At 38.8% G+C, this 14,499-nt stretch overlaps 1 protein-coding gene across 1 annotated transcript; it reads right to left on the bottom strand.

The window, feature by feature from the left end:
- Positions 1–3,333: 3,333 nt before the first annotated feature.
- Positions 3,334–13,839, bottom strand: acsl5 (acyl-CoA synthetase long chain family member 5). The gene is made up of 22 exons (XM_051418622.1): positions 13,735–13,839; positions 12,676–12,774; positions 11,658–11,823; positions 11,391–11,502; positions 11,021–11,085; positions 10,828–10,929; positions 10,643–10,742; positions 10,065–10,243; positions 9,875–9,907; positions 9,734–9,785; positions 8,595–8,668; positions 8,432–8,509; positions 8,187–8,321; positions 7,935–8,069; positions 7,749–7,844; positions 7,266–7,338; positions 6,690–6,778; positions 6,069–6,185; positions 5,105–5,248; positions 4,929–5,030; positions 4,547–4,618; positions 3,334–3,533 (listed from the first exon to the last, which is right to left on the bottom strand). The coding sequence occupies exons 3-22, from the start codon at positions 11,811–11,813 to the stop codon at positions 3,399–3,401; spliced, it is 2,049 nt and encodes a 682-aa protein (XP_051274582.1). The 5' UTR covers positions 11,814–11,823; positions 12,676–12,774; positions 13,735–13,839; the 3' UTR covers positions 3,334–3,398.
- Positions 13,840–14,499: the final 660 nt, after the last annotated feature.

Here is a 14,499-nt window from a genome sequence, read left to right as displayed (position 1 = left end):
ACCGAAGCCGACACAAGGTGGCAGTATTACCCCGACTGAAAGTCTACAAAGCACATGAGCTGGGAATGAATAGCGTTTTATTTACTCAGATACACTAAAAGTACAAATTAAATATACTGTACTTGAGTTTTTCCATTTTATGTAACTTTATACTTTATACTAAACTACATCTCAGAGGGATAATTGTGCTTTTTACTCCACTACATTTGTCTGACTTTAGTTACTTTGCATATTACAGTATATGCAAATTTTGTGATTTTGAATTTGAATTTTTTCTGATAAACTGAAGGATGAAGCGTTCCTTTATGGGTTGAGGAAATAGGCTATTTGAAAACCCTCGGCTGGAAAACGCATTGCCACAAAGTTGAATATTTAGTGGTTGTCACAGGACTACGACCCTGCAAATGTTGATCTGAACGAATATGATGCATCGCTGTAGATCAAACTAGCCAATAGTATATAAAGTAGTTAAAATGACCTCAACCTTCAACATCTACTGAAATGCAACATAGGCCTACACATTAATGCAGCAGTAATATGAATCCAAAACACCACCACTTTATCCTGTAATGTGTTTTTGGCCCTCTGTTAAGTTTTTATTGCTTTTCATACTATTATTCACTGTTTTACCTTTTAATGTTTGTAGTTTTATAGTTTTCATATTGTTATTTTGTGTTTTAAACTTTGAATGTTTGTACTTTTTATTGTTTTTTAATGTTGGCAATGTACAGAACCTTGTAACTCTGGTTTTGAAAGGCGCTTTATAAATAAAGTTTATTATTATTTATAAGTTATTTGTAACTTATAAGAGCGTGAGCCCCATGTAGGTTTAGTCCTTACTGCAGTTCAATTCCAACCTGCAGCCTCTTTTCTGCATGTTGTCCCCTCATCCCCAGTACATACAGTACATACAAATCTCTACACATAGAGGCACACATATACAGAGGAAGCATAATAATAAAAAGTAGCAGCACAAATGAGATTGAGAGAATGTAAGAATAGAAATGTGGAGGGAGGGTTCATTTTAAAGCAAATTATCAACTTCAGTGTCCTTTCTTGACCCCTATTATGTTTGGGATTTTTAATATGACACATATTATGTCCCGACTCCCAGACATATTCAGTATTAATATATATCCACTATTACATTGAGGTATATGACGGTACAAGCTGTATAATTGTATGTAACAACCATCATTTCAAATTAGTAATATTTGAGATCAGTCAGTGCAGATTATGAGTTACATGTCCCTCCCAAGAAATGGAGGGAAGAGAGAAAAAGAAAGAAATAAAAGACATGTTTAGCCTTTTAATGGCTTATAAAAGAACTTATTTTCCGCACTGTTTGTATTTACAACATCTGCACAGCACATGATGGCTAAGTTTTCCAACCGATGATTGAATTTCTTGTTTTGGTAAAGCTTTATTGTCCAAATAACCTTCCTCCCGGAAAGTGTTGTGTAATTGATGATGATTTAAAGGGGAAAATAGACACAAAGTTCTGGGACAGTGATTTGAGTTGAGTTAGTTGAGTCATGTTTGGAATTTCCTTGATATAACTAAGTAAATATTAATTTGTTTATTTTTGTTTGTTTTTTGTTATTGTAAACTATATTCTTGAAACAAATTTCACATTTTTGCATGTGCAGCTGACCTCAAAAGTGCGCATTTCCTACAAAAGATCATGCAGCTGATCCTTCACCAGTGCAGAAAGACTAGCTGCTGCCAATCTGCCCTCCGTTCAGGACTTGTAGTCAGGAATCGGGCAGGGAACATCACTGCAGACCCATCACACCCTGGAGACAACATGTTCCAGCTTCTCTCCTCTGGGAGGCGCTACAGAACAGTTTACACCAAAACAACCAAGAATAGTTTCCTCCCACAGGCCGTCACTATAGAATTCAGTGTCAGTACCTGCAATGTTTGTATTGTAACACATGAGGGCAGTGTTAACAAAAAGTAGAAACTGTTTTGCTTCAGTTATAAACTGACACCCTGATTTAGATCACCTTCCAATATGTTTCCATGGATGTTCAGCTCAAATTACAGACCCATTCTGACCACGAGAAAGTCTCCAAGTTTAATTGTACTTCAGACACAAGACTCAAACATTTTGGCGTTAATTGTCTGATAATAGTTTTGCCTTGTTTTATACTCTTAAAAACAAAACATTATCACTGTTATTTACATGTATTACTTATTGTCTGTAATATTACAATACAATATACTTCACAGAAAGTCTGTGTTACGAACTAAAACAGAGTTTGATGAGGCATATAAAAAAATATGCTATTTAGTTGCATTGTGGGAATTGTAGGATTCAGAGTTTATGACATTGGCTCATGAGGACTGAAGCTGTTGCCACATTAAATTTCCATCCTACTGACATTTGCTGCTTTCCCCATTCACTACCACACAGACAAAAATCCAAGTGTGTTTCCTGTTTGTGTGAACTCCAGCTGCTCCTGTTCACTCGCTGGTCAGAGTTCACCTCTGAGCAGATGGGTTCAGTTGGACAACAGAAACACTGTTTTGAATGAAGACAGTAGCACTGACTGCAGTTCATTTTTTCCAGTTATCAATGGAGACATTTTACACAGCTCTGTTTTTCTGTTTTAGCCTCTTAGTCACCCATCCAGTCTGACCACCCAGTGCCACATTCATACACTGATGGCAAAGGCTCATCGAACAGTAACCAATTCATTTGCACACTGATGCACAATATTGGGAGCAATTTGAGATTCAGCATTTTGCTCAAGGACACTTGGACAGGAGCAGCCGGGAATCGAACCAACCTTCTGATGAGCGGACGACCCCATATCATTTTTAATACCTTATCACACTACCATAGCACAAACTGTACCGTCCCTCTTACACACCATTTATACACAATATTTAATCACCCACATCAGAAACATGTCTTTCTTTTGGGCTGCATACGGGGACATTTAAATGGAAACAGTGGCCAAAACTTAATTGGCAAATCTCCTGACTATATATATCTGAAGATGCAAAGCAATGATTACAGTTTTAACATCGTGATCTACAAAGTGCCGTCAAGGCTGTTGTGATGTAGACCTGATGCTCCCGACTTCAACTAAGCTTCCAGCCTTCAACAGGACTGTAAAAGGATGATTTACTCTGGTTGAAGCCAAAGAGTCTGTCCAGCTAACCCCCAGGCTGCACTGCAATATTTGTTCTGCAGGAAGATGAGTTTAACAGAATCCCATTGTCTCAGGTGACCCAGGCCTCTGAAGCCTAAACACATAGCAGAGCTGAAGAGGTTTTTATCCATCTTGTTATGGTTGTTTAGAAAGGCTTCTGCACAAGAGATGAGTTTATCAATTTTTTTTTAATCAAATGAGCGAAGTATGTGAGTTAGGGGTGCATTCCATTTATTACATGCTGGAGTAGAGTTTGTCGATCTGTGGCTGGAAGAGAGTTTTGAGCTCAGCCCTCTTGGCCTTGAGAGTTGGAGTCAACAGGCCGTTCTCAATGGTGAACTGCTCTGGGTGGAGGTAAACATCTTTCACCTGTATCAGGTAGGAAGAGGGGGGGAAAAAATAGAGCAGACTGTTAAAAGTATATGGATACAAGATGTTGCTTTTGTTTTAAAATGATTAGAGTCAGACTTTGTTTAGAAGTTGTTCCAGTTTAAAATTCCTCCGCCTACTGGGCTAATACAGATGTTTGGAGCTGCTCAGGGGAGGAAATGAGTAAAGTGTCGGAAATCTGCAACTTCTTGAGGTTAATTTTACTTGAGGTTGTTTTCAAACCGGGGTCCAGGGACTAACAGGGCTCTTCGAATGGGTTGTAGGAAGTCCCCAGCAAAAGGAGGAATAGAATATATTAACTGTTTGGAAGTACAACAAGGAAAGAAATATTGTCATTTAAAGTGATCCTAGTTTGACCCCTGAAACCTAAAAAAAAAAAAAAACCAAGTTGGGCACCTGGTTTAATGTCCATTTACTGTAGGGGTTCTGGACATGAAGATATTTGGGACAATTAAAGATATTTCTTTGAACACCAAAAAAAAAAAAAAAAAAAAAAAAGAAATGCTAATTTTAACCACTAGAGGGTTAACTGAGTCAGTTTGCTACCTGGGACTAAGCCACGTTAGACATAAAAACTGAAACACCAGATTAGGGGTGCCGTTTTTGGTGAGTAGAATTAGATAGCAAGGCTTGTCTCACTTTTCTAGTTTTATTAATTTCTTTGGTTTAAAAACTGCACTGACTGACCAGCCCTTCCTTTGCATTTTTGCCTCACCTTTTGTTTGTAAAGAAATCAGATCTCCTTATAATAACTGACTTAACCACAAAACAGCTGGTTTCATGTTGCTTCTCTTTTCCCTTTGTGTTCGGTCATAGTAAAAAAGGAGAACAGATGCTTTCAGAAAACAATCTTAAATAGGACTGATTTGGTGAGTTTTTTTAAAATTATGAATTTATATTGTTATACAATTATCATTATTTTCCCCTGATAATAGCAAACTTGCCCACACATTACAGTTGTTTCATTTGGGGAATTCATGTGGATCTGTTACCTGCTCAAAGGACTTGAGTCCTGCTTCTTTTCCCAGTTTGGTCATGTCTGAAAGAATGGCTTTCCTAATTTCCTGCAAACAAAAGAAGGTCATCACTGTTAAAAAAAAAAAACAAAAACAGTAGAGCAGAGTTTAATTTGATTTGCAGACATCTTATGACTTTAACAGCACGCGTGGAGCACAAGTCCAGCTGGCTTCTTTTGGTGTTAATGATCATGTTTACTGCAGACTGTATTTGCCGGAGCTCAGGGAGAAAAGTCATCTTGAGGAGATACCAAACTGTATTCTAGTGACCCCCAGATTATCTGCCCAAGGTTAGTTTGTTTTCTGCAGTTTGAGAGGGTTAGGGTTCCTACACGAGGAGACCAGACAGAAACATTACCGTGTTTTTGCAGAGTTCCTCAAGGGAGCCTTGGCACCCAAGATTCTTTGCAAAACCAGGCAGGACCTCAGGGTCAGGGACCACAATGGCAACCAGGCAGGACTACAGACAGAAGAAGTTTGATTAAAGGGATCGAGAGAGTGTATATACTGCAGAGATGCTGGGTTTTACCATACCTGTAGACTGTCTCCATGCACAAATACTTGGGCCACAGGTTCACTTCGTACATACACATTCTCAATTTTCTCCGGCGCAATGTATTCCCCTTGAGCCAGCTTGAAGATATTCTTCTTCCGGTCAATAATCTTCAGAACTCCACTCTAGTCACAAAAACAAGTCAGATTGCAGAATTACCTTTAAGACTTGGACTTTTGTTCTCTTCTTACATTTCTTTATGTAGGAAACAATGCATCTTTGTAGGATGAACAGCTGTGTTCTCACTGTGCTTATGTCTGTATGTATGAATAATAAGAAGCAGGCCAAAATCAAAAGCCTACTTAGAATCTAAATATGAGTAAGTGTAAAAAAGTGCATTGTCCTTAAGCAATAGTTTGATATTTTAGGAAATAAATGTATTCATTTTCTTGCCAATAGATAAGATGCCACTTATGTCTGTGTTAAAAACATGAACCACAGCCGTCAGCTTAGCATAAAAACTGGAAAAAAGGGTAACAAGCACCTACTAGCAACTCTAAAACTCACCAAATTATGTTTTAATGACTTTAACCTTTCTTGCAGTCTTTGCGTGAAGCTAATCATCTCCTGGATCCAGCTTTATATTTTATGGGCAGATATGAGCAGTATCAATCGTTTCAGCCAAGTCTCAACAAGCAAAGAGAATAAGCGCCTTTCCCAAAACGTCAAACTACTTTAAAAACTGTATCACCTCAGTTGCCAAGTTCTTACTTCCTTTCAAAGCAAAATTTGCCGTTTCTCAAAACCTTTTGCAGTTATGAAACTGATTCCAAACACTGATCCCAATACACAATCTGCAAATATGACCCAAGGGCTCCAGCCACAAACACGATGCACCTGGTGCAGAAGAGCTTGTGGTTGCACGGATTCTGATCGGTGGTAAAAAATTGAGCCAATCGCTCAAGTTTCACATGTAATGGTAGGAAAAATGACTCTGGTTCTTACCGGCAGCCATTTTCCGATGTCCCCGGTGTGTAGCCAACCGTCTTCATCCAAGGCCTCTTTTGTCTTCTCTGGGTCTTTCAAGTACCCCTTGAACACATTTCTACCCATGATACAGACCTGGAAAAGACCAACAAGAAACAATACAAAAGTTAAGACAGACCTTTAAATATGTTTCACTTAAAATCTTCTAAACACTGCACATTCCTAAAGCTCTTAAAAGGGATTATAACTTAACGGGTCTCCCTGACCCTTCATTAACAATAGTGGGAAACTACATATTTATAAAAAAAAAAAAAAAAAAACCCTTCAACAAATATAGGCAAAAAATGTGTATGTGGCTCAAGTTGTAGCCCATCGCTAACCAACTGGCTCCATGGCAACATATTCTTCCTGTTTAAGGCCTCCAAATTGGTTAACTGTAGTTATTAACTTAGATGATTACTACATGATTATATCTCAAATAAGTTAAAAAAATATAAGTAATTTCTCTAACTTCAAGTTAATTTAGTGATGAACTACCTTTTGCTGACATTTGTAGGATTTAATGGAGATATGATCCTGCTCAGGTAATTGTTCAATATCACTACCCCCCCCCTGCAATTTCAGTTTACATGAACTTACCTCCCCTTCGCCGTTTGAAGCAAAGTAATTCATTTCTTCGACATCCACCAACTTCACAACGTTACAAGGCAGTGGCACCCCAACATGCCCTGTGGTAGAAGGGGATCGTTTTGGGTCACTTGTCTGTACCACGTTTATCAAAAGCAAACTTTCTTGCCAATTTAAATACCAAAAACAATGACATTTGCCCCTCACAATACCCCAGAACTCAAAGTGACATCTTCACATGTCTTGTTTTATCCAACCAACAGTCGAAAATTCAAAAATATTAAAGTTTACTGTAATTTAAGACCCAGAAAAGCATAAAAAGCATTATATTTACTTAAATAATCTGCTGTCAGATAAATCTAGTGAAGTAAAAAGCACAACATTTTCCTTTGAAATATAGTAGAGTATAATTGTAAGTATAAAGTAGCACAACATTCCCTCTGAAATAAGTAGTATAATAGTAAGAATAAAGTAGCAGAAAATGTACTCAAGTACAGTGCTGGGTAAATGTACTTAGGTTACTCTTTACCACTCCTTATAGGGCAGCTCGTAGTCACAATGTGGGACAGTTGCGGTTGAACTACAGACCTGAGGTGGCATCTCCTGGCGTGGTGAAGGTGCAGCCAGCAGTGCACTCGGTCTGGCCGTACGCCTCAAAGATCTAAGAGCACCAAAGCAAAACAAAATAAATAAAAAAAAAGAGGAGTACAAGATCAGTGTGTCCAGGTTATCATGACAACATGAAACGATCAATAGCAGCTGGACACTGTTATGTTTGGGGAGGAGAGATTGCACAAGTGTATCATTCATTTGTTGCAAACGCCTCAGAGTTTACCAAGGTTTAAACATTGTGCAGGACTGCTTTAGAAACCGCTTCCAAACCAAATTATTTACAAAAGAAGCTAAATTGGAACCAAGAAAATACAGCATTTAGCTTCAGCTGAGTTTAGCTTTTATAAAGAGGTGATTCTAAGGAAGTGTACATGTTTGAGGGGGTCGAGTATCAAACTGACTGTAGTGAGACTGACAAACATGACATTTCCATTTCACCAGAGGATAAATGTTTATTACCTGGCAACCCAGAGAAGCCCTGAGGAAGTTGAGAACCGAGGGAGATATGGGTGCTGCTCCAGTCACCATGACCCGCACTCGGCCTCCCAGAGACTCCTACAGTCGACATGGAGCATGTTTACAATCAGCAACTCTTTTTTTTTTCCTCTTTAGAACAATCTGCATTTGTTTGAACAGGAGCAGTACCTGGACTTTGTGGAAGATGAGTTTGTCCCATATGCTGTTGTTCCTGATGATGCCCTCCCTCACTTCAGCATATTTCCTCTCCACTGCAAAGTTCAGCAGCCATTTCTTGAAAGGCGATTTGGCTCCACTCTGAACCTAGGGACAGGAGTTTTGATTACAGCATTTGAAATACAAAACTGGACGTGTTGGGCTGATGTTTAAAGCAGAATGAGAGGAAAGAGGGGGCTGTTGTGTCCGACTCAGATGACTGACTTTGTCATAGACGCGGTTGAGAAGTCGAGGCACAACTGGGAAAATGGTGGGCTGCAGGGTTTTCATGTCATCTGGCAGCAGTCTGATGTCACCCTGGAAGAATCCCACCTTAGCCCCAGCGCCATACATCACCGTCTACGAGAAACAGACCAAATGCAATCAAAAAGACAACACTCAAGATATCCTCATAAGTGTAATTTATAATTTCAAGGACTGTAAACCTGCCTTTACGATCTGATCCTCACCTGTACGACTCTCTCGAACATGTGCGCCAAAGGCAGAAATGAAATGCTGACATCTTGGGTATTTGGAACAACTGCAGACTGTGGGACGCACAGAGGCTCTGTTAGGAAGGGGTCTAAAATATTTCAAGTTTTCGCATCAGACAATGACACCTCAAAAAAGTACCTCAAAGCATTTGATGACACCTGCAGCATCAGAGACCACATTCTCATGGGTCAACATTGCTCCCTTGGGGTTTCCTGAGAAAGATACAAAATATTTTACCCATTATGACAAGTTTAATGTCAGGTAATACATTGAAAGACATTTATAGAAAGTGGACATGATCAGATCTATAGATAAATGCATAATTTAACAAGACAAGTCACTACTACAGCCACACTGTTTACTACATTAACCATCATGCTAATTAAGAGATAAAAATGCGTTTGACTAGAAAACGACACTAAAGGAAAGTCATGAGATCAAAGTAAGTTTCATCCTGAGTGATACATAAATGCATGTACCAAATTTCATGGCAATCCATCCACTAGCTGTTGAGACATTTCACTCAAAGACATAAAATGACGTCATGGTGGCATTCAGGAATGGGCGGATGCATGCTTCGATACAAGCTACTCAAGGATTCCTTTAAATAAATACTGATAATTAAATTCTATCAATACAAAACATGGGTGGCAGCATCACTTCATCAAGTGATAAGTACAAGTTTTTAGTACTTTTGTATAGTATTTCTGCCGATAACATTTTACATTTAGAGAATCTATTGGGAGAAATGGAAAACATTCATGAGTACGTTTTCATTAGTGTATAATCACCTGAATATAAGAATTGTTATATTCCACTTAGACAAACCAAACGGATGTAGATAGGGCCTTTGGTGTACACGCAACTCCTTTAATTGGAATAGATTTGTTATTATGGCCGGTATGGCTCATGTGATTTGCCTCAAGTGTAATGATTTCTCTAAAAGTGAACCTACCCATCAGTATATTGTTGGGTCAACAAAGTTATGTTGTTAGGTATTTATCCTCTGGGGATCATAAATGTCTGTACAAATATTAATCGCAATCCATCAAGTAGCTGTTGAAATATTTAAATCTGGCACAAAGTGCTGGATTGACCAATCCACATTGGGAGATTAGAACAATATAATCATGAAACCCAAGAGCAGAGGTCATTTATAGCCATGCTTTGTGTGTGTGTGTAGTTACATGTGAGATTCGAATATCATGGGAGGCACACTGAGGCAGACTGTTCTAGGCTGCAGATGAAATCAATCCCAGAAAGTGCAAAATAATCACCTGTAGTGCCACTGGTGAAGCAAACAATACTGAGGTCCTCTGGCTTTGGTGGCTGTTGGGACATGAAATCAGCACATCAGAACACCATGCAGCTTATTAAATCTCAAATTGATTAAGGGAGTTTATCCGAAACGAACTTACAACAGGCTTTTCAAGATTGCTTTTCCCCAGAGCCTGGAGAACAAAGAAAACACATGTTTTCAATCATGGTTGTGCTTCTTCTAACAGTATTATTTGCAAGTACGGAACTAAAAAAAGAAGTTAATTCTTGAAACAAAGCCAGTATAAACAAGCAAAGAGTCCCCAATAACTTGTGTTCAGCGTGTAATACCTCCACATCCTGCATGGACACGATGTCCACCCCACACTTAGTTCCTCGCTCGACCAACTCAGAGTTGAAAGAGTCCATGATGACGATAGTTTTGAGAACTGGGGTCTGGCCTGTCTCCCGGGTCTGCAGCAGTGTTTCTGCTTTGTTTTGATTGTCACAAAGCACCGTGGAGATCTCCGCTGCAAGAAGAAGACTTTTTAAGCTGTATGGTAGTTGTAGTTAAATAGTATAGAGTACAATAGCAGCAAAAGTTGACACCAGTGCAGTTGGTGTTAGATTAGAAGTTCTTTTTGTTGACACTAATGTAGTACGAGTAAGATTCATGGAGTAAAAAAAAAAAAAAAAAACAGGGTTTATAAAAAGGAAAGACCTACTGGAATAGGGTTGCTCTTGGTCTTCTTATTAACTCAGATAATCAAAAGCAAAATGAAGCACAGATGGAAGGAGCTGATGTGATAAATAAGTGGGAAGAGATTACGGCACACTCGACACAGATCCCTGTGGGGACCGATGAGTTACTGGACTCCGACCCGGCTCTGTAATTAGTAGCATTAGAGTGCAAGAGAAGCTCCAATTACCTTGGTTGATAATGAACACAAGAGCCTCAGGACCCAGGGTGTCGTACAGGGGGACTGCTACCATGGAGTAGGTGTAACAGGCCAGTTCGCTGATAATCCACTGCAAGAGACCCATGAAACACAATTTACACAGAACGCCCACCAAGACTTCACCCTGTTAGCCCCGTATCAACGTCCACACTTACCTCTGGTCTGTTCTGAGCAAAGATGCCAATAAAATTGTCCGGATTTGGCTTCAAACCCTTATGGAGAAGCCCTGACCCCAGGTGCTCCGCTCTATCAGCCACCTTCATTGAGAGGAAGAGGAGTAAAAGGTCAGCTGGAGTTCACAGCAGTTCCTTTACCATGTTTTCCCAATGATTAACGCTGCCATTTTACCTGTCTGTACTTCAGCCACTGGTATGGCCTTCCTGGTTTTCTGTAGCCCAAACATGGTCCATTACCTGATGAGAAATAGGCCCAACATTAAACCACATGTACTATATTAGAATAGTTTAGCATTCATGTTAAGCTAAATGCAGTTTTGATCTTAACTAAAGACTTAGTCACCTGTGTATCAATTTGAATCAATATAGCAGTGCAGAAAACATCTAGTTTAAACTCAAATGAACACTTAATTTTATTATTGGCCATCCATATACAACCAAAATGTACATCCTAATTACACTTACTGGCAACACCAGCACATTTCTATTCTCAACATTTCTTTATTTTGGCTTGCATGTGGAAAAGGAAAAGTTCTCATTACCTGAAACTTTGAGACCCCTCTGAAAAACTTCATAGAGGGTCTTGGCCTCATTATAGTAATACGACATCAGGTTGTTGTTATCCTCAAGCAATGCAGTCTTCCTCGCTCCATCCTGAGGACATGAAGCACAAATGAGAATAAACAGCAGGCTTGCATTTCACTGATCGACTCTTAACTGACGCATCTATAAATCATTAAAAAGGGTTAAAGCTGTAAAAGTTACACTTTTCACTATATGGATGCATTTTAGATGAATAAAAACTTTACCTTGATGCCCAGAGTTTGACAGTTGAGGTCTACGGGGCTCCGGAGGGGGCTGGGCCGTGTGTTGAGGTAAAACAGAGTAGCAGCAGCCAGGGCAAACAGGGAGATGACAGCTGGGGTCGGGAGAGGGGAGAACAGCAACTGGAAAAGGAAGTCCATGGTGCACGGTCTGCAGGGACACAGAAAAGATTAATAAAAAAAAAAAATATAAAAACCCAGATAAACAATAAAAACTTATTTTATATGTACAGACGCATACACACTCAATAGTAAACAAAATAAAGTTATTCATTGTTTAAAGCCCTTTGAATAAGATTAACTTTTACATAGACTCACTTATATAAGTGTAGTTTAAAACTGGACCATATTCAAAACATATACAGTCCTATTACGCAATCCAAGCTCCTTGACACTGCTCTTGATATTGTCTCCATAATAACTTGAGGTCAAAGTCAACGTGACTTGTGCAACAGTTATTCCTAATCAGATAAAAGCCAACCTGTGAATGCTGACATCATCATTACAGTCTGTACATACGAGGCTCATCACAATATGGGAGTATTTACATTCACTGTTGTTCAGTTTGGATTCAACAGCTGTTAAACTGATAATGTATGAAATTAAAAAAGTGCATTTAATTTTCTTCTTAAATCTAAGTTTTCTTGCCCTTTGAGACCTATTGGGTCATGTGTCATTTGTGAACTACACAGGGGTCAGTGTTAATCATTTTATGGAGGAGATACCAAGAGTCATATTGGGAAGAGACATGTTATGGCATTTGTCACTAATAGCTGGATTTAAAGTTGATTAAGATGAACTAAGTGTGAAACTTCAGCATGCATCTGGTGGCAAAACTCATAATAATTAGAATTATTTTGTGCAATATACATCTTCTGGCCACCATATAACACTCATTTGACAAATCTATAAGTTTGTAAGAATTGATCCATCAAAAATAATAAAATAAAATGAATAATAAATAAGACGAACTGCAGCAGAATGTGAACTGTGACTCTCCTACCTGCTGCTGGATCTGGTCTCAGGTGCTCCACTCTGCTCCCAGTTGACAGGCAGGTTGGTGTGTGTGGTGGGTGTACACAGCCGCTCCTCTTCCTCTCCTCTGAAGTGTGATAGACAGAATGACAACTCAAAAAAAAAAAAAAAAAACAGCCTGACAGAGTTAAAAGAACCTTTGAACCTTGGCCACCATCACTTCCACTGATAAAACATGAGCACAAACGTAGAAGCAGCTCTGAGTTGTGTCATCATATTAAAGTGTGTGTTGTGAAATTAATTAAGCTGCTAAAGAATCTGCCCCCCCTCCCCCCACTATCAGCTCTACCAACCAATAAATGGCTTTGATTTTAGTCCAGATAGATAAACTTTTATCTAATACGATGTCAGAGGAACGCCAAGATGCTGCAGCTGATGAAAGGTCAACAGTCTTATCATGTTCAAAGTCCTCACGTTACAGAAACGGAAAGAAAATTCTTTAAAAAAAAAAAAAAAAAACAAAACATATGCACTAGTTAAATACCCATCAGGACACACAGCATCAGTGCAAGTTGTATCAAAGCCTTTCTGTGTCTGTGTGATGTTTAACACTGAACTGGCAATAAACTGAGATTGTGCTTCATATTTGATCACACTGATTAAAGTGAAAACGTTTTCCAGACGGCCACCACCAACGGATACACCACAAAATAACAGTAAATGCTAAAATGTATCATAAAAGTACAAAGACAAAGGCAAAATAACATTAGCCACCATGCTAACAGACTGCATGGCTGCAACAATACAACCACTCGACTTGATTTATGGTGCTCAACGTTCCAGTTGTAAGATTGTGACATTTCATGTTTTAAAAGTCACATAGACTCACTTTATAAGGCTTATCTCAACAGTCACTTTCACATTTAACTGAATGACAGACGCAAATTACACTTTGATAAACCTCCTGTCAAAACTTTAGGTATTCACTTGCTGAACTTCTCACATGTTTTCTTGTGTGAGTGATTTGATTTCTGCTGGACAGTGAGCTGAAGGTAAAGGTTCATTAGGAGAAGCTTTGAAAGGTTACCTGGTGGGATTAGCAGAGGTAGTTTGGGGCCAAGCTGAGCAGAGATCCCCTGGGGAAAAAGCAGCTGAAGCCAGCAACACCACTAATGTACAATCTGCCCACCTGTGGTCATTAGCACCTTAAACTGCACACAGGTGTGAGAACTTCTCTGCAACAAGCAAGGCTCAACCTGCCTCTGCAGCGCTGTGCCAGCGGATAACACTCCCAGGAGGTCTGCAGCACTTTTCACCTGCATTTTGCTGTATTGCCTTTTAAAAAATATATATTTTTCTTAATTGAATTAGCCCACATTCTTTAAATAAAATTGTCCACTCCCCTCACCTGTGTGTATCCCTGCTAAAGACAGGAGAGATTATGATGAACTTTGACACGATATTTATGATCGTTGGTGATAACTAAAGGTGGATGTGGTACCTTTGGAATTTACTGATCTATGGTTGATAAAAATCGAATCAAGGATTTAAATATGTCTTTGATGATATCAGATGAGAGTTAAATGTTACCCGACTACAGGTCACCAAAAGGGTCACAAGGCTTTTAAGGGGTGCAATAAAACTTATACATAAAGTATGCCTCTATCTCAGAATGTCATTCATTTCTGTGAAGAAAACTACATTAATTTGTTATTTTTTAAACATGATTATTTATGATATAAACAAAAAAATATTAAATCTTAATTATAATAAAACATTAAATCTCACAAAATACAAGCATAAGGGTTTATCAGATGTTACTGAATACTGTTATTGCTATGCACTGAATATA

This window comes from Dicentrarchus labrax, unplaced genomic scaffold (genome assembly GCF_905237075.1).
Source record: "Dicentrarchus labrax unplaced genomic scaffold, dlabrax2021, whole genome shotgun sequence".
NCBI lineage: Eukaryota > Metazoa > Chordata > Actinopteri > Moronidae > Dicentrarchus > Dicentrarchus labrax.
This window is presented reverse-complemented; position numbering and strand designations above follow the sequence as displayed.